This window comes from Pavona decussata, unplaced genomic scaffold (genome assembly GCF_977016875.1).
Source record: "Pavona decussata unplaced genomic scaffold, jaPavDecu1.1 SCAFFOLD_114, whole genome shotgun sequence".
NCBI classification, from domain to species: domain Eukaryota; kingdom Metazoa; phylum Cnidaria; class Anthozoa; order Scleractinia; family Agariciidae; genus Pavona; species Pavona decussata.
In genome coordinates, this window is record NW_028145528.1 from 3,025,605 (window position 1) to 3,046,647 (window position 21,043).

Sequence of the window (21,043 nt, forward strand, 5' to 3'; positions counted from 1 at the left end):
GTTTTTTTTCTTTCTCCCTTGTACTCGACAATCTCATGAGCAAATAGCTGTCGAGCACGAAGTGACGGCGTTTCAACCGTCAAACATTGCGCCCCGACACTATCATCCAAGTTTTGATACAAAAATGGCTGCTACTTGAAAAATCAGTTAATATAACAGAAAATAAACATCAACGGTCAGTTTCTATCCTTATTTAACCTACAGACAGCTTCCTTCTCACAGACAATTTTTCAAGATAAACATTTAAAGTTGGCCTATGTTCTAGTTCAGACATAATTGACTTGCTGGCCCGTAGCAGGCATAATCGGGCGGGGAGAGGGAGGGCCGGGGAGCGAGAAAAGTGGGAGAAAAAAGTGGGGACCCTAGTCGCTCCCCCTAGCCTCCCACCCTTCTCGGATTAGGCAATCCGGGTTCGCAGGCCATTCACTTCCCTTGTGATTTGTGCCTGTCATAACAAGTCCCTTATTTCTCGGACATTCAATTAGAGTTCACTCCGCCGGGCCCTCGTGATCTTACCCTTTAAGCCCCAATCTGCATGTTTACAATTCCTTCTTGCACTGTATCAAAGGCCCATCACCTCTGCGGGTAAAATATACAGTTCATTAGAATAAAGAAACTAATCACCAAACTATAAACTCTTCAGGGTGAAATAAATTTTACCGACAAATACCTTTATATCAAACACATGAAGTACGGTGTCGGAATGATCATGTTGATATTAAAGCCGGGGTTGATAAGTCTCCTTGAACATGCGCGTAGAGATCATCCTTGTCAAGCTTGCCACAGCGGTACAACAATCTCTTATTAAGGCCAATATCTCTCTACGGCAGAAACTTTATCGTAAAAGGTCCATCACCTCTGCGGGTATATTACGAACTCACAATATGACCAGCTCCCGGTTGGCTTGATAGCTCAGTTGGTAGAGCACTGCACCGGCATCGCAGAGGTCATGGGTTTGACATTGTTCGAATCCCGTTCAAGCATGAATTTTTTTCAGGATTTCTTTTCGCAACTGCTTAAGTTGCGTATACAACTGCGATGATCATTCACTTATTCCTTCGTTCTTCTGCAGTTCAAATGTATCAATTTTCATATATTCACTTTCAGAAAAAGGTCCCTGTGGTACGGCATTTAAAGGTGAGCACTTACGAAGGAAATAAACCCGTACATTTCATTGGCGGGTCATGTTGACTTTCTGTTTATTTTCGTTTTATAGAGTATAGATATTAAAAATAAATGAAAGAGAACAGGATTTTTACACTGGTTATGGCAGACTGTTTTGGCGTCAATTAACTAATTAACCGCAATATTTATTTTCATCGCTGTAAAATCTTATTTTTTTCCCTCAAGGTCCCGGAAATTCCATCTCTCTTTTTAAAATTAACATTCTCAAACTCGTTTAAAAAGCTCTTCAATAATTATAGGGCCTAGTTATAGGATTCAATTCATTACGGCGTCAGTTTTAGATTTCTCAAACCTTGAAATATAATTAACCCTTCACACCTCAATAGCGACGAGCATGAATTGTCTCCTAACAACACCACTTGCTGACGAAACATTCAGGCCACGAAACTAAAGAAAATCGCCAAAAATAAAACATTTGCATAAATTTCCCCCTATCTCGGTATTGGAGCTCAAAGGGTTAAACTAAAATACTTAGAAGACCTTACATTCAAGCAGGCTACAGTGGAACCTCTCCTTACGGACAGTTCACTTGGTCCCTGAGAGACCGAAATCCATATAAAGCCTACTTCTCTAAAACGGACACCTCTATAATGCGGATATTATTCCTGTCCCCCTGGGCCTAGTTATTGGAAAGCCGATTAAAGCTAATCCACGATTAAAAGTTTATTGAGGTCTCGCTCGTTTAAAATGGGTCTAAAGGCTAATGTCAAGCTAAAGGTAGAGAAAAGTGCATGAAGGACAAAAATCTTTTGGAAGAATCTTCATTTATTAGTAATTAAACTCTAATCAAAGTTCACGTTAATCCAGGGTTAGCTTAATCGGGCTTCGAACAACTAGGTCCTGGTGTCCGTAAAAAAGAGGTTCGACTGCACTCCATTAGTTTTATTTCCACTACGACAAACAACTCCCTAAGAGAGGCATTTGGTAGCCTGCGTAGCAAGCGTTTCCGTGCTGTTTCGGAGCAAAGAAAGACCGAGGAACGAGATTACTCGCGCCATTTTTCGCGCGGTCCTTGCTCGGAAACAGCACGGAAGCAGGCTAGGCATTTGAAAGAAGTCAATACCAGTCATCCCCAGACTCCTCTCTATTCAAGACCAACACCCAACATCAACCAACCTCATTCCCGCGAAAAATCCTGGGAACGAGGCTCAACATGAGTAACACCTATTCAAGAACAACACAAGGCAGAAACATCTCTAATTAAACAGTATTTAGACAAGCGTTTGCAAACTCGTGCTGGCAAATACAAAATAAGGTGTGTGAATGTGGTGATAGCCGCCTTTCACATTGAGTGTTGAAAGTATTCGCGTTTACTTTGGCTTTGGCTTTGCTTTGCAGCGCTCTGTGATTGGGTAGCAAGACTCGCAGACCTTTTTCAACCAATGAGAAGCCAAACCAAAACCAATCATGGCTTGTTCACACGCGTTTTCCCGCGCTTGGCACCGATTACATGTATATTGCTTCGAGTTCTGATTCGTTCATTGTGATGTTTGTGCTGTCGTGATTGGCCAGAGTATTTCATTTGGTTTTGGTTTTACGACACCCAGTTGAAACCAGCTCTATGAGTATAATGGACTTGAAACAGCTCTTAACAGTAAGTAAACAACCGTAAATGCTTTAAGGCTAGCAAACTTGCATTTGGTAACCATGTGCTCTTTACTCAAAAACAAAAAAAGAAAAGAAAAGAAAAAAACCGACAGAGAAATGGAAATAGAAAGAACCCTTTGTCAAATTTCGGATTTGGTCGATACCGGAAAGTTCATTTATACAGATTTGTCGTGTGAACAGGCGAGTTTCACAGCCTTTTGGAGTTGCCAACACGAGAATGCCAAGTTTCTGAAGCTCCCTGGAAAAAAGAACAACACATAAACCCGTTGACTCTTGCTGTACAAGTCTTCGAAGCTGGTTCCAGCTCTTTTCCGGCTCGCTTCGTCTTGTGTACTGACGTAATTTCATAAAAACTGAACGTGAGATACATGTTTTAGTGTCGGCTTTTCTTCCTCTTTGGCTTTCTCCTGTGACGACGTAGGAGACTTGGCCTCCCTCCATGACTTCACTATTTTTTCGATTGCACCAGGCGTCCATGAATGCGACAACGGTGACGCTTCTATCTTAGTCATTAGTTTGGACCGCGATAGCTTCCTACTGCGTAGTGGCATAGGGCTTGTCTTACTCCCTTTATCAGTGTCCGTTACCTCAATCTGCACTCCTGTTTTTGCGGAATTATGATCTAAATCTGTCCTATTTATCTCCTCACTATTACGATCACAAGAGGCTGATAAGATGGGTCTCCGGCTCGATTGCTCATAGTCGGGATCCGAAGCTCTTCTTTCACCTAGGCTTCTTAAGGTGCTTGGAGAAGCGCTACGCCTTCTCACGGAGTTTTCAGACTCCCAACCCGAGTCTTCGTTGTTTCTGTTAGAGCGCGCGGACGCGATGCCTCGCTTGCTACACTTGGACGAATCTGATTCGGATTCTCGGCCGTCTGAATCCTGGGGATCGGATCTTTGGAACGAAGGTCCCGATTTGTCTGAAAAGGAGTGTTACAGAAAGAAAATAAGCAAAGTGCAAAGGCAAACTGATAGTGCAGAGGAATAAATAACAACACTTCAATGCAAACGATTGCGTGACACAAGTAACTTTAACCTGTACTGCTGCCTGCTCACAAGTGAAGCGGACACCGGCATGTCACACAACCTTCTGAACTAACGAACGACATTCTCATAATCACAACCACAAACAGGCTATTCTGTTAGTTTCTCACAAAACGAAGACGAGTGAAGTCGGTTATGATGTTAATGTTTTCACGATGTAGGTTACCACTGGATTCCAAGATTTCGTATTAAAGAATGATTACGTAAAAACGGGGAAGAAAGCAATGAACAAATATAATTTCTTCTCAAGAATAGCAGTGTAGCTGTTCATTGTGTAAGAATTCCATTTGGGGGTTATAGTTCGCCCATGAGTTGTTAATCCCAAGACAAAAGCAAATACTACTTCAACGGCCGGTTTGTTAAGCTTGTCCCTATTTACGCCGACGGCACGTTTGCGTCACAGTAATCCAACCATATAACATAAGACAGATTTAGCATCGCGTATACGTGAAACGCGAACGGTAAAAATGACCACGTGGCCATGATTTTCCCGCCACTACGTGTTTTTTTTTTCTTGTACATATAAGCAGTTAATTGCTGAAAACAAGTACCCCTATAATTTTTCCGGCAAGTCATACATACTAGGGCAAATTAAGTTTCATGTTTAAAAATCCTTCAGAACTCATTCCTTACCGCACTTTTCTTCATGAACTTACCACAGTGAGTCGCAAACCAGCTTCATCGAAACTCTCTAAAATTAAAACTAAAGTCTAAAGTTTCACGCTTTTTTACGTGAAACGTGAAACGGCAAGATGACGTTTGCCGTTTCACGTAAACGCGATGCTAAATTTCTCTATTAAGCCTCGAGGCCTCTGAGCTCTGTAACTCGACTCGCAGCTCGTTAGGAGAAATGATGCTACAAAAAGTACATAAGCAACTCGGCTTTGGTAGATATGTAGTTTGATCTAAGAACTGCCAAACAGTGTTATTCTTGAGAAATTTGTGCGTGACAGTCATGTGTGATCGTTGAGTGACAGTTGAACACTAGCTGCGTGAGAAAGACATGAACGACGAGTGAAGTGCAGTGATGACCACCTTTCGGCAGATGCTCTGTGCTGGCGTGAGGTGATGAATATAACGAGCTAAGACCTTTCTGCGCCATGCTGATGCTCTGCTCCGCTTTCTGGATGTATTTGCTCAGCTGAACGTTGCTCTGAAAACAGGACGCAACAGGAATACAACTCGTTACATGATGAATGAGGCACATGATTGAAGTGATTTGTGTTTGTGGGTGACTTAACAGCGCATGCTGGTGAGTTTATCGTCCCACCCTTCTCACATGTTGCCGTCTGTTTGATTATAAGCTAGGCAAAGTGACACGATATCTTCGAGTTGTCAATCACCTCTGCTTCAAAGCGAGTTCTCTCTCTCTTTGAAATAGAGGGAAAATGCCAAAAAAAAAATGGTCTGGGTTGAAAATGACACTGGTCAGTGAATAGTGGGCCATCTGACAGATGTTGAGTTGAGGAATAATTCTTATTAATTACAGGACCTCCTGCTAGCTTGTTCCAGGCGTCAAATAGTGGGGAATGGGATGAGTAATAAAGGAGAGGAGACTGGACTGGAGAGAGAAGGCGCCCTCTTTCTCCAGTCTCTTGAGCGCTTTTTTCCCGCTTCCCACCATTTGAACGCCTGGAACAGGCTACCTCCTGCTTAAAACAACAACAACAACAAAACAGCTGCAACAACGCCAAAAATAACAACCATTCTTCTAGAAAATGACAGATGTCACGCCATCCTATCTATTATGAATAAAATATAAATAAAAGTTGACGACTTTTGTTGTTGCCCGGCCCGTTCTAAACACGGCAGTCATTTTGAATAATTTGGGCGCGGTCGTGTATCGAGAGGAATGGGACGAAGTTCCTGAAGTCAGGAAGTCCTCGGCAGAGTTTTTCGATCACGCTACGAGACTAATGATATTACGAAACGTTATACGGGTTCGATCCCAAAGGAAACTCCGTCCCATTCCTCGCGATAGATGACCGCGCCTAAATTATTCAAATGTGCAACGCTTCCGAAGCAACGAAGGTAGATGTGATTACTCTCTGTTGTTATCGTGCAACATATTTCCAGTATAAGACAACCAACACTATACCAAAAAGCAGAAAAACGACCACAACATTGCAGAATGCAGACAAACTCTAACATAGGTTGTATATTATCCCAGCAGGCCTGGAGCAGGTAAACCTAGTGTAAACCTAAACTAGGCAAACTACTTGTGGGATTACAGATAAGGGAAAGTCGGCACCGAGTCATAGGACACCCACACTGCCGGAGCTGTCTCTGTAACAAAGAGTATTGCTACATCTCCCTGGATGGGATGCTAGTCCGTTGCAGTGTTACCCCAGCAGTATGTCGCCAAAAAAACGCAACAGCCGAAGCGAGGCGTCGAGGAAAAGACGTTTGCTACACTTAGCAACTTAGCCTGCACCGCAGACGGTCTACAATACCCGGTAATAACCGGGGTTTATAGTCCGTCTACGGCGCACAATGTGGCTACGTCGGTACATGAAGGAAAAAGAGAATAGGAAAGTGTAATAACCTTTGATGATTCTCCCAAATGCTTCACAAAGGCATCCCGCAAACGGTTTCTGTAGAAAAAAGTTGAGACCAAAGGAGAATCAGCTTAACATTAATAAAACAGACTAAAAAGGAAAGTCTTATAGCCGTTTACCTATTTTATTCCCAAGCTGGGATTTCCAAGTAATTACAAGGTAAGTCACGAAGAAGTTAGTTTAAAATCTGAATTTGAGCACAAACCTGATATCTGCTTTCACTGTTTCCTTGGAAATCTGCCACCAGTAAAGAATATGTTAGCGCAATTTTTTGAATGAAGAAAGTATTAGTGATGGGCTGGGTGTGTGTGTGTGTGTGTGTGTGTGTGTGGGGGGGGGGGGGGTGTGGGGGGAAGGGGAGGGAGGGAAATCAATTGTCACAACAGCAAGGTTAGGACGCTTACAGTGCAGCACATCAAAACTTGACAATGTCCCAAGAAAAGTCGGTAAAGTAGGATTGCCCAGGTTTAATGTGGTTCTAAGAAGAACGTGCTGGTAACATTGATCGAGATTCGAAAGCCTGAGTCAAGTGGATTGTGTACTGTGAGTTGATGATGTCTAGTTACTGAAGCGATTGGTAAATGAAAGCATTGAACAGCAGTCCTCAGGAATAGAATGACCTGGAAGATCACACTTCACTTACTTAACGATAAGATTCCTGGGTTAAAAGCATTAACAATTTTAAGAAAAGACACCCAACTGAGTTGTCAAAATCTAATAAGAAACTGCACTCGGTAACAACAGCACAGTTTGATGATTTAAGGATTACAGCAAAACTTCTAAAGCCCTTCAGTGTATGATAAAACACATTTGATTGATAACCTATATGGAGCTTGTATGGCCTTGTTCAATCTGAGTCTCCCGCAGCTGAAGCATCCAAACTATACCTGGGACCGTGATGGCCTCAACTCCTTTTGGAAAAGACTCAGGATTTTATTTTTGTGACATTCAGAATCAGATTACATCTTCATTTACTTAGTTCAAGCTGCTTCCTTTCGTTACAAGAAAGAAAAGCTGAATCTCATATTAGACTATTAATTTTGCTACCACAAAACCCAAGCAAGATCATTTTATTCAGTAGGTCTTTTGCAGCATGTACCATTCTGTCTTGCACCTGTTATTATATAACTATTTCCATTTTGATTGCTGAAGCCTGTTAGAAAATAACACAACAATAACAAATAAAGGATATTACATGACGGCCCAGAGATACGAAATTTCTCTTTGAGTGTTGAAAAATACTTCACTTGTTCGCTGTGTTCACTCGTGAAATATTTTTTAACATGAGAAGAGAAATTTTGCATCTCCAAGTGGCCATGTAATGTTCTGTTTATTATTAATATAAACACAGATGAAATACCAAATCATTACAATAATATCTATTAACACATGAGCTTGCCCTTACCGCTCCCATGGTCACAGCTCCAGGGCTGGCGGTTCGATATCTTAGTTCTGTGATCTTCTGTTGTTGCTGTTGTATCTGATTTGTTAGGGACTTCACCTGTCTTTTTAAATATGCCATCTCATCTTGACTGTCAGTTTGAGATTCCTGATAAATCATTGGAAACAAATCAGTCATGCTGCAGCAACTACGCTTATCAATACGCTATTAAAACCTGTACATAGTTTGCACCATGTAATGTCTTTCTAACTTTTAAGTCTGTACACAAAATCCTGTTCAAGGCCATTTAGGTGACAGTCTTCCACACAGCCGTTTTTAAGTAAGGACAAGGGTAACATGATTCCCTTAAAAAACAACTGCCTGGGAGGCTATTAAGTGAAAGCTACAACTAAGATGTTTGTTCTATTGGTACTGAAGTACAAGTATCAGTACAACTTAAAGGGGAAGTATCACGAAAATATGATGTCATTTCAAAACCCAAAAATGTTTGTCTGACAACAGAAACAAAAAATAATTGTCTAGTTTTGTTATAAATTATCACCCCAGTGCAATAAAACTGTTCATTAGTGCCTCTAGCCAGAGACAGAGTAGGTCGGAATGGATTAAAACTTGAAAAATATTAGGCTTATGTTTTTCAAGTTTTCGTATTTTTGTTTCCAAAATGCGCTAGAGCAGAGTACAAGTTGTTCCTTTCAAGAATTGACTTGATTTCTCTCCTCTCGTTGTCCTCGAATTATCTTGTAGCTATCATTATGTGAAGGTCTTATTTCACCATTTTTAACAAAAAAGGTCAAAAACCCCATGATACTTCCCCTTTAACAGTTTTAAACCAGTCATATGTTCCAAAACTACTAAGTAACAAAAAAGAAGGTACTTCTATCTGGAGCTCCCCAATATACTACTAACAACTAAGTCTGTGATCAAAATCCATTCATGTGGCCATTCAAATGAAAGCTGCTGAGCAGTGCTTTTTATTTATTGTGCTGTGTGGTTCTATGTTATTAGTCTTGTATGAAATCTTGAGGTGTCACCATTCTAATGAAACCTACTAAGTAGGCCTCTCCTGTGGCACTCTTTACTGCTAACAACGTACAAAGCGGTTATTAGTTTTGCGTCTGTGGTACTTTTCTGTTCTGTGGTGCTGGACTGGTGTTCTCAATTTTGTCCCCTTTTTAAACCTGCTTACCAGTTGCTTCTGCAGCATTCTGATGGTGTGATTCTTGCTGTCTAGTTCATGTTCCAGTTCTTCTCTGGCTATCAACAGCGAGGTTCGCTCCTACAAGAAAAAATACAGTAGAGTTAAGAGGTAAAGAGTGGCAGGTATGTGCTTTGTAAAAGCTTCTTATTACAATGATAAAAACTGGATTATTGTATGATGCAATTCCAGTGATTTGATTGGCTTAGCAGCCATGGTATATCAGCGAAAATACCATGTCCAAGAAATAGCAACCATTAAATTGTTTAGTGGTTGTTCTTGCAAAGCGAAATCAGCAAGATCTAGTAATACCTCTTGATTCCACTCATACTTGTCGGATAATAATGAGACGATTATACTTTACCCAACTCGGTGCTACGTGCCTCGTGGCTATCTATCATCTCATATCCACTGAACCCACACAAAGTAATTCTTAATTATTATTATAAGCAATACAATATAAGCCACGCTGTCAGTAGCCCTGCTGAAAGTAGCCACCCATCGGCATCGAGTAACTGCATAGTATTCTCATGTACCGTAGTTATCTCAATGAGCTTCTCTTTCATTTCTCCTAATTCTTCACGCAGATTCTTCACTTCTTCACTCTCTCCAGCATTTGACTCAACTGGCGTCTGATTCTTTGGAACAGATGGTTGTGAGAGGGCTGTGATGAAATCCAAGTTGTCCACTCCTCCACTAGCATATGGTGGTAATGAGGGTGTTCTCGAAAGCCTCTGCTGCAATGTTGTGGCATCCATTGTCATGGTTCTGTGTAACAACATTCTCTGTTGGTGAATGGACAGAACTTGCAAGTTAGCAGATGCAACTGATTACAGGAGCACTGCCAAGAATCCTAACTGATAAAGCTGCATCAATTTTAAAAGAAGATGTTGGTAGTAGGTGGAGTACTACCCCTTGGCATCACAGGAACCATTGTTGGCATGAAAGGGTAAGCTGGTAGTCAGAGACAAGCACACTTAGCAAACAGTGGTTGAGGGCATAACCTTTTTAGTCCCAAAACAACATATGAAAGTGAACATACAAGTTTATTGTCACAGATAGTTGGTCTGGCCATATTGGGCCTTGTCAACATGGCGAAGCTTTAGGAAAGACAATCCCACATGAAAACTATAAAATGATGAGACAATGCAGGTACAAATGTGAGATTACTCATTACGATGATATAAAAACATCATGAGTAAAATGGGTAAGTGTTAATTCATCATAGCTGCCCAAATGCAAAATAAAAGCCCCCATTCAAAATAATTTAGGCTTGAAGGGGATTCAAACCTGTGACCTTGCAATGCAATGCTATGCTTTCATCAACTTAAATGTCAAGTCAACCAGGAGCTTGAAAATTGTAATTATTTGATATATACCAAAACATGGACGGCTGATATGTGTTGCACTCATAAAATGTTTCATCCACAGCTCAACGATATATCAACAATAAAAATTTTATAATTAATATTAACTTTTGGAACTGTACAAATGGATATCACATGTGATGACCTACCTTTCTATGTACGGAGTTTCTCTCAATTACATCTGTTTCAATGGAACCCCTTCTCGGCACACAAGAGTGTGAAAGCATCAATGGAGATACCACATCAGCCTAACACAACAACATTACATACACTGTCATGTCTTGAGACTCAAAACAAGTTAAAAAATTAATGTCATCACTGAAAAACTAGTCAGAATCTACTGGGTGATCACCTAACAAGTTGCTTCATGATCAATCATCATGTAGGCATGAATTACACATTTTGTTAGATCTATCAGAAAAACCTTTTGCACCTAGACCACATACCTACCTCTTGCAGTTCACGTTTCAACTTCAGCAACAGAGTCTTAAAGGATTTCAAATCTGTCAACATTTGCACGAAACCAGCTTCATCCATTTCTACAATGTCACTCTCTCCTTCCTGTACAGTCATTTGCTTCGGAGGGCGGAATGACACAAGAGTGGTGCGTCGGCGCACCAGTCCAGGTCTTTTGCCAGTTTTACCTTTTGGCAATTCAGAGGCATCTGATGGCACCTTTGGTAGGCAAAATGGTGACTTTGCAAAGCCATCAGATACCCCCTGGCTGCTTCCTGGAAGAGCTGGACTGTTATCATGAGATAGTTTAAAACTTGTTGACGGTTCATCTGAGCCATTTGACTTAGATACTCTTTGAGAATTAACATCCGTTTCTGATGGCAATTCGCTATTTAAACTTAAATCTCCAATTCCTGATGATACACCATGAATAAGTGAATCCAGTCTATCTTCAATATTGGTTGTATTTTGATGCAATGATGCACCAACAGTGCTTTCACTCCTTCCTGGGCTTTCCACAGAACTTTTCCCAACATGTTCATCTCTACTGGTAGTTAAATCATCACATTCTATGTCTGTGCTAGAGCCATTTTCTAGGCTAAGCCTTTTGGAAGCTTCTATCTCCTCACTTAAGCTAATTGAAGCTGACATGGACGAACTATATCCAGAATCACTTTCATTATCTTGCTTAAATCCTTCAATATTACCACCTGGAAAACTAAGAACATTGCTAGCATCAAAAGAAATCTCTCCATTGTTATTTGGCTCTTGACGGGCATCACGACGAGCATGGGACCTTTTCCTGGTGAAGCTCTTCTGTTTAGAAACAAAGGTCTTTGAATCCTTGCGCTGCCTAGAATAGGGAGTTTTGAATCTTACTGGCTGTTCATTGTTAGAGATATCTATTGTTTCAGAAGAGGATCCAACATCTTCATTCAACAAAGATTCCAAAGACTCCTCGTCCATTTCCTCCGTAAGGTCATATTTTGACGGTGAGATTTTGTCAGCAATCTCTGATAAATTGTGTGACAGTACATTGAGTTGCGATTCAGAAAGAACAGAGTATTTTTCCTCTTTTTTATTATCTTCTTGAGGGAGTGGTGGAGGTGGCGATGTTGGCAGTGGTGGTAAACTGCTATCTGATGACCTATCAACAAAAGATATAATCTTAATGAGTTTATATTATGCACAATGGAATGAATGTGATGGAATATTTTTTAAGCCTAGTGAATAAATAAGAGTGATGTTTTCTGAGTATGCCTGTGTCACTTACTTTATAATACATCATTCTCCCATCACACTCATTCCATTGTGTATATGCCACACATGACATTCCAATCCTAGTAGCAATTGCAGGACGTTTGTCCCATGAACCTAGTTTAATGGTCTTAGCTCCCACAAGTCTCCTGTAGCTCAGTGGTAGAGCATCCAAACTAGTAATCGGAAGGTCTTAGGTTCGACTCCTGATAGGAGCACTCGGATTTTTTTCGGAGTATGGCTGTGTCACTTACTGAATGATACATCATTCTTAGTTTCCATTATGTAATATGCTAGAACAAGTTTCAGACTGTTTAGTCCAAAAGTAGTAACACTAAAGGTTGCTTCTTTCTGATTAACATCTCTTGGGATTAAAATTTAGAAAAATAGGTTCACTTGAGTTGCTTCATATCAGAAAACTGTCAGTTGCCACAAAATTTCAGACTGAATCTCGTATGAAAGAGGCCAGACCAGTTCCTTTTCATTCATTAACAAGCCTGGTTAACAAGTTTTTCCTCATTGTCAGTGTGGAAAATATGACTCCATTGACAAATTCTTGGTAAAGAATACCTCATGGCAAGATCTGCCATCTCTCATACTTTGAATCACGGTAAAACATCACCCTGATATTTTTACGTGATTGAAGTAAAATGAATGGATGTGTTACTAGACTGGTGAAAAATACTGTTACATGGCACTTATAGTATTCACCTGATCAGCTGACCAACAAAAGGTTTATGATTAACATCAGAAAAGCTAATCACGATTTGTCATAATTTAATTTATAAAGCAAATTCTTCACATTTCCATACCCACCCCACGGAAGGTCATCGGAAATTCCTTGGGGAGGGGGGTCTTAAAAGTCAAAATTTTAGAGGCAAAGTATAAAGATAAACTGGAATTTCCTAGGGGGAGCAGGGGTGCAAAACAAAAGACCCTCCATAGGGGGAGTATGGATATTTTCTGAAACTGCACATTTTAAGTCACACATTTAGTTTTGTATGGAATTTCAAGGTCAGAAGAAGTGGGTTGTAAAGAGCATTGGAACATCTCAGCTGAAACAGCTACTAACTTAATAATTTACTATAATACACTCCAATTGTTATGCATATGTTTGGAGTTTGTATGATCACTCAGGCAATCTCTGGTTATTTTAATGATTTGCACAAAAGTAGACAAGTTAGATATACTGTAAATGGCATTTATAACAGGAAACAGTGTAGAAATTAATATTAATAAAAAATTTTATTTGATCTAAATAATAATTATACTCACCACACATCTTGATCACTCGTGACTGCGGTTTGTTGAGTAGATGTGTCAATGGGTTTAGAGGTATCTAAAGGAAGTAAAAACCAAATTGAAAGTTAACTGCTGATTTCTGGACCTTCCAAATGCAGACTCTAAAGTTCACGATTCAACCAACCATTACGCTTTAGACTGCCGTCAAACACTGCAACGGACCTCTCAGAAAATATATTATGTTTGGCACAACAGGGTCAAAAGCCCATGTTCTTTCTCTATGATTGGTGGATTTCAATCCACTTTGTTGGTTTCTGTATTTCTGCAGTCAGTAAGTTGTTGTCCCAATTATGATTGATGGCAGTAAAACACAAATTGTTAATTGGAGTTAAATTTCAGAGTCTGTATGTTTTTTAAAGGCAGAGTAAACAGATTTATTGTCAGTTCAGTGTCACTGGTATCATTACAGCAGTTTTTCATCAAGTATCAAAAGGAATTTGTGTTTGTTTTGGTTTTGTTCACTACGCTCTGTAATTGGTTATTTCAAAATTTGGGCCACTTTCTCAACCATGGATGTCTGACACTGTTCAGTCGGTCCCTTGCGGTCTTTCAAGTGTAGACATTTCAGTATTTCTATTGCAGGCATTCTACTGTACTTCAGGCTTCAGCTATCTTTGTTCCCTACAATACATGTACAGCTCCCATACAAATTAGGCAAGGTAAAGTTTTTCTCAACTAGTTTGACAACAGTGATGTTATCTCAACAGTAATTGTCAAGCAAATTAACTTGTAATGCAATTTGTCACTAAATATTACGTAATTCACAGTCTGAGTGACAGAAGGTACAATTATTCTAGAAATCTGCAGACTGCTGATAACAAGTATTGGAAATAATACATCTGGTCTTCCTCTTTTAGTGATTAGGGAAAGAGAAAAGGTCAGAATGCATGTAGATTGTTTTAATCTAACCACTAGCCTTAAGCCTTCTAGCCTAATATCTTCAAAGTCAATATTCTATGGGTGACTGTAAACAATAAATCTAGTCTTTCTAGTTTAACATGTTTAGATTCAATTTAGTCCACTGACGTACCCGGTAATGATGACGATCTTGTGTTAGCAAACCCAAATGAACGTAGGTAGCCTGGTGAGAGTTTAGAGTTTGACGTGGACGTGCCATGCCTTTGAGTCAAAACAACTGATTTATACCTCCCCTTGGGTGCTGTGTCGTTAGATGTTGTTGCTTGTGGACTGTTCCTTGCACCAGGTGGTGGCACTGTGTTTGTCCTAATCATTTTGTTGATTCAACTAGTCCCTGTTGAGTCTAAAATAATTTATAAGGACATCATTTAAAGTTGCCAGACCAATAACTTTCAACAATGGAGTGGATTTCCCCTAACAAGAACTTGAATAGTAGATTTTCGATTTATGGCAATGATACGGCTCTACTATCACACATTCATAGCCAGACATTAGGGAAGAGTGAAAAAATGATTTTGTCATGACTCACACTATCTTTTACCAATCCCCATAGTCACACAGTCTCACCCGACCGCTTCTATTATATGTAATAAATCTCATGGGAAAAAGGCCAGAGGCAAATTCAACAATTGCAGCTGGAGAAGAGATAGAGAAAAGGAAATACCAAGCCAAGACCTATCATGGATTGATTTTGGTGGTGTAAAGTTCTTGATGGCCCTACACCTAAGGGGGAGGGGGAGGGGAGGTATACGTAACCTCTATAATACCTTTTTTCAATTCATACCCATTTTCAGACCAAACTGGTTAAAATTTACACCATATTTCATATCAAAATGGCTCAAAATTCATACCCTTTGGCACCAAACATACCTGTAAAACTTATATAGGGAAGTATCCCCCCCCCATTCCCCCTTGGGGCTATGCTCCACAAAGGGCAATGGGCCTAAGAAGTAAGTCATGACCACCACAATAAAAATGTTGGTACAAGCTACAGTCAAACCTCCCGTAAGCGACCAGAAAAAATGTCAGGCCTAGGTGGTCGCTTATGAGAGGTCAGAGCAACAGAGACGTTTTTCAACTTTCCAAAATTACATTGCCAAAGAATTTCTGATTATCCAAGTTGACGGTTTGCCTGTAACAAATTACCTAATACGGCGAATGGGACAAGTCTATTTCGGGACACTAAGTGCCTCTGAGATTCATGTCCCCTGAACTACCCAAGAATGTACACCTGTACATGTGATAATGTTACAAAGGCAAATGATCCAACTCCTGACAGGGGATAGATATGAGGACATATGATACGTATGAGACAAGTGGTCGCTTATGGGAGGTTAAAAGCAAAAGAAAATTGCAATTTATCATCTCTAAAGTGGTTGCAATTGCCAACGAGAGCTGGTCACTTACAAGAGGTTCCAACTATAGTGATTTGACTGGGAAAATTTTGGTATTTTGGAAAAGTGGTCACTTAAGAGAGGTAGTTGCTCCTGAGAGGTGTTCGCAAAGGGGAAGTTCGACTGTAGTTAAATGTTTCACAACTTAGTTCAGAACTCACGCTATTGGAAGGTACTGAAAATGTACAGAATTAAACTAAATGAAATCTTTGGTTTTGGGCCAAAGGAGACACTTCAAATTGCCAATTATTTAAAAAAAAAAATAATTTCAGATGTTTTTGTCGACTGGACAGAAATTGGTGAGCCATCTTATGGATTCAATATTCCAGGAATGCTCTATTAAGCCAGATGGGTGGCTAAACATCTCGTTAAGATAAAATAACTGTGCCCTGCAGCTAAATAAAATTAATAACTATAGCTATGACAGCTGACAATTGACTTGCAACGGGATCGAACTAATTAACAAAATGAGTTACATCGCCTTTGTCTTATTCTTGATAGATTGTTTTTTAAAATGACGAAATCTTTAAGTTAAACAGGAAACTGTCAAATTAAAAGGCTTTTGCGCGAAATCGCGTCCGTTTAAAATCCAATTTGGGTCAAGGTCGTCGACCAATCTGATATGTGTGATGAGCGATGGATACTGTTTACAGTTCTAAATTAAGACAACGGCTTCGTTAATATTTTAAACGACGTTTAACACCATAACCTCAAAAGCCACGGGAAAACAGATCAGAGGAACCGAAATAAGAATGATCTTTCCCTTAGGACTAACCGTACGAGAAGATCATCATGTGTGATAAAACATTCGACAACTGATCATGATCGAAATGCAGTTTTGGTCACAAGCTGTTAGACACCTTTAGAGAAACCTGCAGAGGTATTAAATTAAGACGGCTTATCGTACAATGGACAACAGCTGTTACCCTATAACACGTCCTCCTTTGAAAGCGATCATTATGAAAGGCAAAAACTTTGCAAAAACTAGTTGTCGATTTGTAGAGAAACCGTAAGCTTTGATCGACAAGTTTTTCACGTATGCAGCGACCCAAAGCTTGTTACAGCGAAATAAAGGGAACAATTACACAAATAAACTTACCTCGACAGGAAAATAGATGACGACGTCTACCTAAAGAGTCACGGAACCTCTTCTGCTCATCACAATTCATGAGAATCAAATGCCATTCATGTTGAGTTTATTCCTGTTGTCGATCAGTTTCTTGAATACCAAGGTTGCAAAAGGTTGCTTGAGAGAGTGCTAGTCCCCAGACCCTCGCTTGTATTCAACGCTGTAAAATGATATAATTGCGCAAAAGCAATCAATCATTTCCACGAACTTTTCTCCGATTCCTTCAAACAATAACTAGCCGAAAATCCCCGTCGAATTTGTCAGAAAATGGAGCTTTAGCAGATCCTAAAGTATGTGAACTGAGATATAGGTCGACAAATAAAAGCCCAGAGAATCAATCATTTCAACAAAGGTTATGATTTACACAGATTTACATGACAATGCTTCAAGCTAATCTGCCTTGCAAACAGCATCATGTTCAAGAAAATTAAGCATAAAAAAGCAAATAAAAAGGAGTAGATTAATTCAAGAGAATATAAATAAGATTAACAAAAGAGACTTGACAAAGCTGATAAATTTCATCATTTAGCAACTCTTTGTTGCTGTAGAGGTCGCGGTTTTCTTTCTGTCCTTCTATCCGCCAAATCTTGGTTTACCAAAAATTTGTACTTCATTTTAACATAAATTTCATTACATGTACAAACGTTTGAGGGCTGTAAACACCGCTTTCCGGCAGTCCGAATTATTAACACCTCTGTGTCAATTGTACATGTTCCATCACTATTTTCCAGGTAGAGATATGTTGAACAAGTTCACCGATCAGCATTCAATGCCTTGCTATATATCACTGAAAAATGCGTAAAAAACGGCAATACGTTAGCTTACGCTCCCTGTCTATTATAGATGACCTCTCTTGAAGTCTGAAAATGATTTTTTTTTTAATTAGCGCTATTAAAAAAAATGGCGCTTGAAGTTTACGCCGGTTTCACATTCGTCATAGAATTTTTTCGACAGGCGTCGTGAGGTTATGATCTGCGAACGCAGACGCATTTCCTGCTGTGGCTTCTCTCCGCTGAAGCGACAGCCGGAAATACGTCTTCGTTCGTAGGCTATGAGGTTATAGCTTTTCCTGCTAAAGAAAACAACTCCAGTTCCAATATCTATAGTTTTTTGAAGGGCGTGATTTGAAAAACCTGAAAAGGAACCCGGCCAGGAAAACATTAATTCACATACGCAGTTAGTCCATTATCATATCCACGCATAAACACCAAGAAATTAACACTCCTCTTTTAACAGTAATAGTCCCTCGTTTTTCAGGTTTTTTCCTCGTGTTTTGCCGTTCAAGTAAACACGCGATTTTATAATCATCTACTGCCTTTTTGCAGCTCATTCTTTGTAGTTTTAATGTTCACTATTTCCTAGAAACTAGGCCCCATCCCCCTCATTTCATAATCCTCCTCTGCGATTTCGGATCCTTGCACTGCGAAGACCCCCAGGAACTTTTGCTCCTTAATTCGTGTTACTTACAAGCAGCTATTCAAGAAGAATCTTGAAGCAAGTGCGTTACGAGTAGCACCTTATGTTTCTTAGTGATAAAGCAAGCGAACTGCCTCGCGGGAGCAAATCGGGGAGCAGATGAGCGTTCAACAATCCCATGCAGACCATTGAACCATTGCGGAAGCCGCTAGTCCCGTCAGAAGAAGCAGAATTGGTCCTTTAAAAAGGAAATTAAAGATGGAAGCCTTGCCGTAAACGACAAAGAAAAGGCAAAGTTGATGAACGAGTTCTTTGCTAGTATCGGCACAAGACTTAATTGGTCGAGCCAATTACAGTTTTCAACAGCAGAACGATCGTATTAGGTATCCATGCAGTGCCTTCTGTCTCGGACATCCCCCTGTACGAAGATTTGGTCCAACGTAAACTAAAAGCAATTAAGCCAAATAAATCTGTAGGTCCAGATGACATACCACCTGAATTATTAAAACTAGCCGAGCCTGCCATCGTACCTCCCTTGACTAGACTATTTTCCGGCATTCAGTGCTTATGTCGTAGAAACCTTTACTGATTGGAAAAAAGCTCGTCTGATTCCGGCAGTGTATAAGAAAGATGATAAAGCCGCTATGAATAACTATCGACCAATATCGCTTCTAAGCATTCCAAGCAAGATCATGGAATCCTGTGTGTCAGGCGCTGTCGTTCGTCATGTCTACCATAATAACTGGTTACAGATAAACTATCGTGAGGGGCACTCTACAGAACTATTACAGAGGCGAGAGCAAAGCGGTCCCTGTAGCGTTTGTCGACTCGGTCGACTTCAAAAAAGTTTTTGACTGTGCCCCCATGCGATTTTACTGCATAAGTTGGAATTCCAATTTGGAGTTGAGGGCCCCCTACTATCATGGCTGACAGACTACCTGAACCGATCGAACTCAATATTAGATTGTAAACGGCCAGTACTCAACGGTGCTAAATGTTACATTCGGGATTCCTCCAGGGTTAGTACTGGGCCCCACGTTGTTCGCCTTATACACCAACGACCTGTCAAATCCAGTTCCCCTGGCACTGTTTCATGTATACGCGGAAGACACCACGGTCTATTGTATTGGCGACACTGTTGACAAGTATGTTACTTCTCTAAATAAAGCCTAACTGTTTGAATCGAACAAGTGGTGCTTAGAGAACTCTTTAACTCCTCACTCGGTAAGGTGCAAAGCAATGCTAGTAATGAGAAAACTGTACATCGGGCCTCTAAATTCTGTGTTTATTGGAGAGGATAGGATCACACTCGTCTTTTGGGCGTCACTATTGCCGGATGAACAGCTTTCCTGGTCACATCACCTTACTGATATAAAAGGTAGTTTCGCAAATAAGCGGAACCTCCTTTCTTCCTAGGTAGAGAAGCTCTACCGGTGACTTACCGGGCCCGATAAGTATATTTGTAAATGTTTCTTCGCCGATTACACCGTGATTTCAGACATGGTACTTGGCCATGATTTCATAGAATCATAAGATTTTAAAATCTAGTGTTCAAAGCTAACAAAAGTTAACTTCTGTTAAGAAACATTTTTCACCAAAGACACTTATCGGGCCCGGTATGTTACCGGGACTTTCAAGAAACGGGCCCCCAGGTCTGAAAATGGGAATGAATTTTAGAGGCCCAGGTGTGTGTTTAAATCTATAAATAAAAATAAGCTTAAAACTAAATATTGTTTCAAAAAAGATTTCAGATCCGAAGACTATTTTACATGCACAAAATTCATCACAAAAAAAAAAAAAATCAGTTTTTGGTAATTTTGAAAGCAGAAACATTTTTGAGTTTACCGAGATTAAGAAGCACATTCAGTTGGTTTGTACAACAACCAATCTTGAATATGTAGAAAAGGGATAAGAAAAAAAAAAAACTTTTCGGGCCCGAAAGCTCTTCGTTAGCTTTGAGAAACGCAGACCTCGTCTGGAAGAGTACCGGAGAACTACATACCCTTAAACCCGTATTGAGGGGACACCCACTGGGACTGATACCAAGTAAAGGGTTTCGCCATAAATTAGCAAAAGGCCTGGTAGAAACATCAGCACACTTGAAGGTTTGGGACAACTGTTGCACATTATGGGCAGCCCCTTTTTCATAAGTCCAATTAAAGTTTCAGTCATAATTGTTGCAAAAAATTATATATTCTTAGTTAAAAATTTCACTACTCCTCTCAAGAAAATTTCGTAATAAATTTTCAACTACAACAAGAACCATATAAAGTAAGTCGCTATGTGTTATAAAAAGGCAAACGGCTTAAGAAAAAAAGAACTGAAATATCCGTAAATGAAGAAGAGAGCGTTACTTAAAAGGTCCTGCAAGATCCTGCAAACGTATCTGTCGCTAAAGAAGACGAAGTTTCAACGACTAAATTCGATCATTTCATCATTTATTTGTCGATTACTGGGCCTTTTACAGGGTTTATTGCTACAAAATCAAAAGATTATCTCTTAGCATAGTGACCAGGAAACTCAAGACAATGATAAACATGTATTTGAATTTTTTTTATCAGTTGTCACCTAGATCGGACTTTTAACTTTAATTAGCATTTTGAAAACAAGGCCAGACTAAATTAGATTTAGGTAACTTTGTGTTTTCTTCGCTATTAAGTACGCTTGGTATCCAAAAAGAAAATTGGGGGTAACCATGCATTTTTCAGAAATGATGAAGCTTCATTTTAGGAAAAAAGTCCATACATCGCTTTGTATTTTACTGCTTTTTAGAATTATTGTTGCTTAATTATCTAAAAAAAAAAAATGCT

The 21,043-nt window shown here is 39.8% G+C and overlaps 1 protein-coding gene and 1 long non-coding RNA gene across 4 annotated transcripts; one reads left to right on the top strand and one right to left on the bottom strand.

Moving 5' to 3' along the window:
• Positions 1–2,231: 2,231 nt before the first annotated feature.
• Positions 2,232–3,047, top strand: LOC146470224 (uncharacterized). The gene is made up of 2 exons (XR_014867074.1): positions 2,232–2,698; positions 2,867–3,047. It is a non-coding gene; the product is annotated as an uncharacterized LOC146470224 (long non-coding RNA).
• Positions 2,885–17,185, bottom strand: LOC146470225 (uncharacterized). 3 transcript variants are annotated; one of them, XM_085122247.1, is made up of 12 exons: positions 16,788–17,171; positions 14,407–14,637; positions 13,350–13,413; positions 10,812–11,964; positions 10,511–10,609; positions 9,531–9,779; positions 8,986–9,075; positions 7,803–7,946; positions 6,603–6,634; positions 6,385–6,433; positions 4,929–4,992; positions 2,885–3,715 (listed from the first exon to the last, which is right to left on the bottom strand). In XM_085122247.1, the coding sequence occupies exons 2-12, from the start codon at positions 14,606–14,608 to the stop codon at positions 3,138–3,140; spliced, it is 2,724 nt and encodes a 907-aa protein (XP_084978373.1). In that variant the 5' UTR covers positions 14,609–14,637; positions 16,788–17,171; the 3' UTR covers positions 2,885–3,137. The 3 variants fall into 3 exon arrangements, with proteins under 3 accessions (XP_084978373.1, XP_084978372.1, XP_084978374.1); XM_085122246.1 differs by having other exon boundaries at positions 2,886–3,715; positions 4,875–4,992; positions 16,788–17,168; XM_085122248.1 differs by lacking the exon at positions 4,929–4,992 and having other exon boundaries at positions 3,419–3,715; positions 16,788–17,185.
• Positions 17,186–21,043: the final 3,858 nt, after the last annotated feature.

What these genes read in the sequence shown, in the direction of transcription:
- LOC146470225 (XM_085122246.1), bottom strand. Translation starts at nt 14,608, where the DNA reads ATGATTAGGACAAACACAGTGCCACCACCTGGTGCAAGGAACAGTCCA. An exon ending in AGCTCATTGAGATAACTACG is followed by an intron (nt 9,076 to 9,530) that starts GTACATGAGAAT and finishes TTTTTCTTGTAG; the next exon opens with GAGCGAACCTCGCTGTTGAT. An exon ending in ATTTGGGAGAATCATCAAAG is followed by an intron (nt 4,993 to 6,384) that starts GTTATTACACTT and finishes TCCTGTTTTCAG; the next exon opens with AGCAACGTTCAGCTGAGCAA.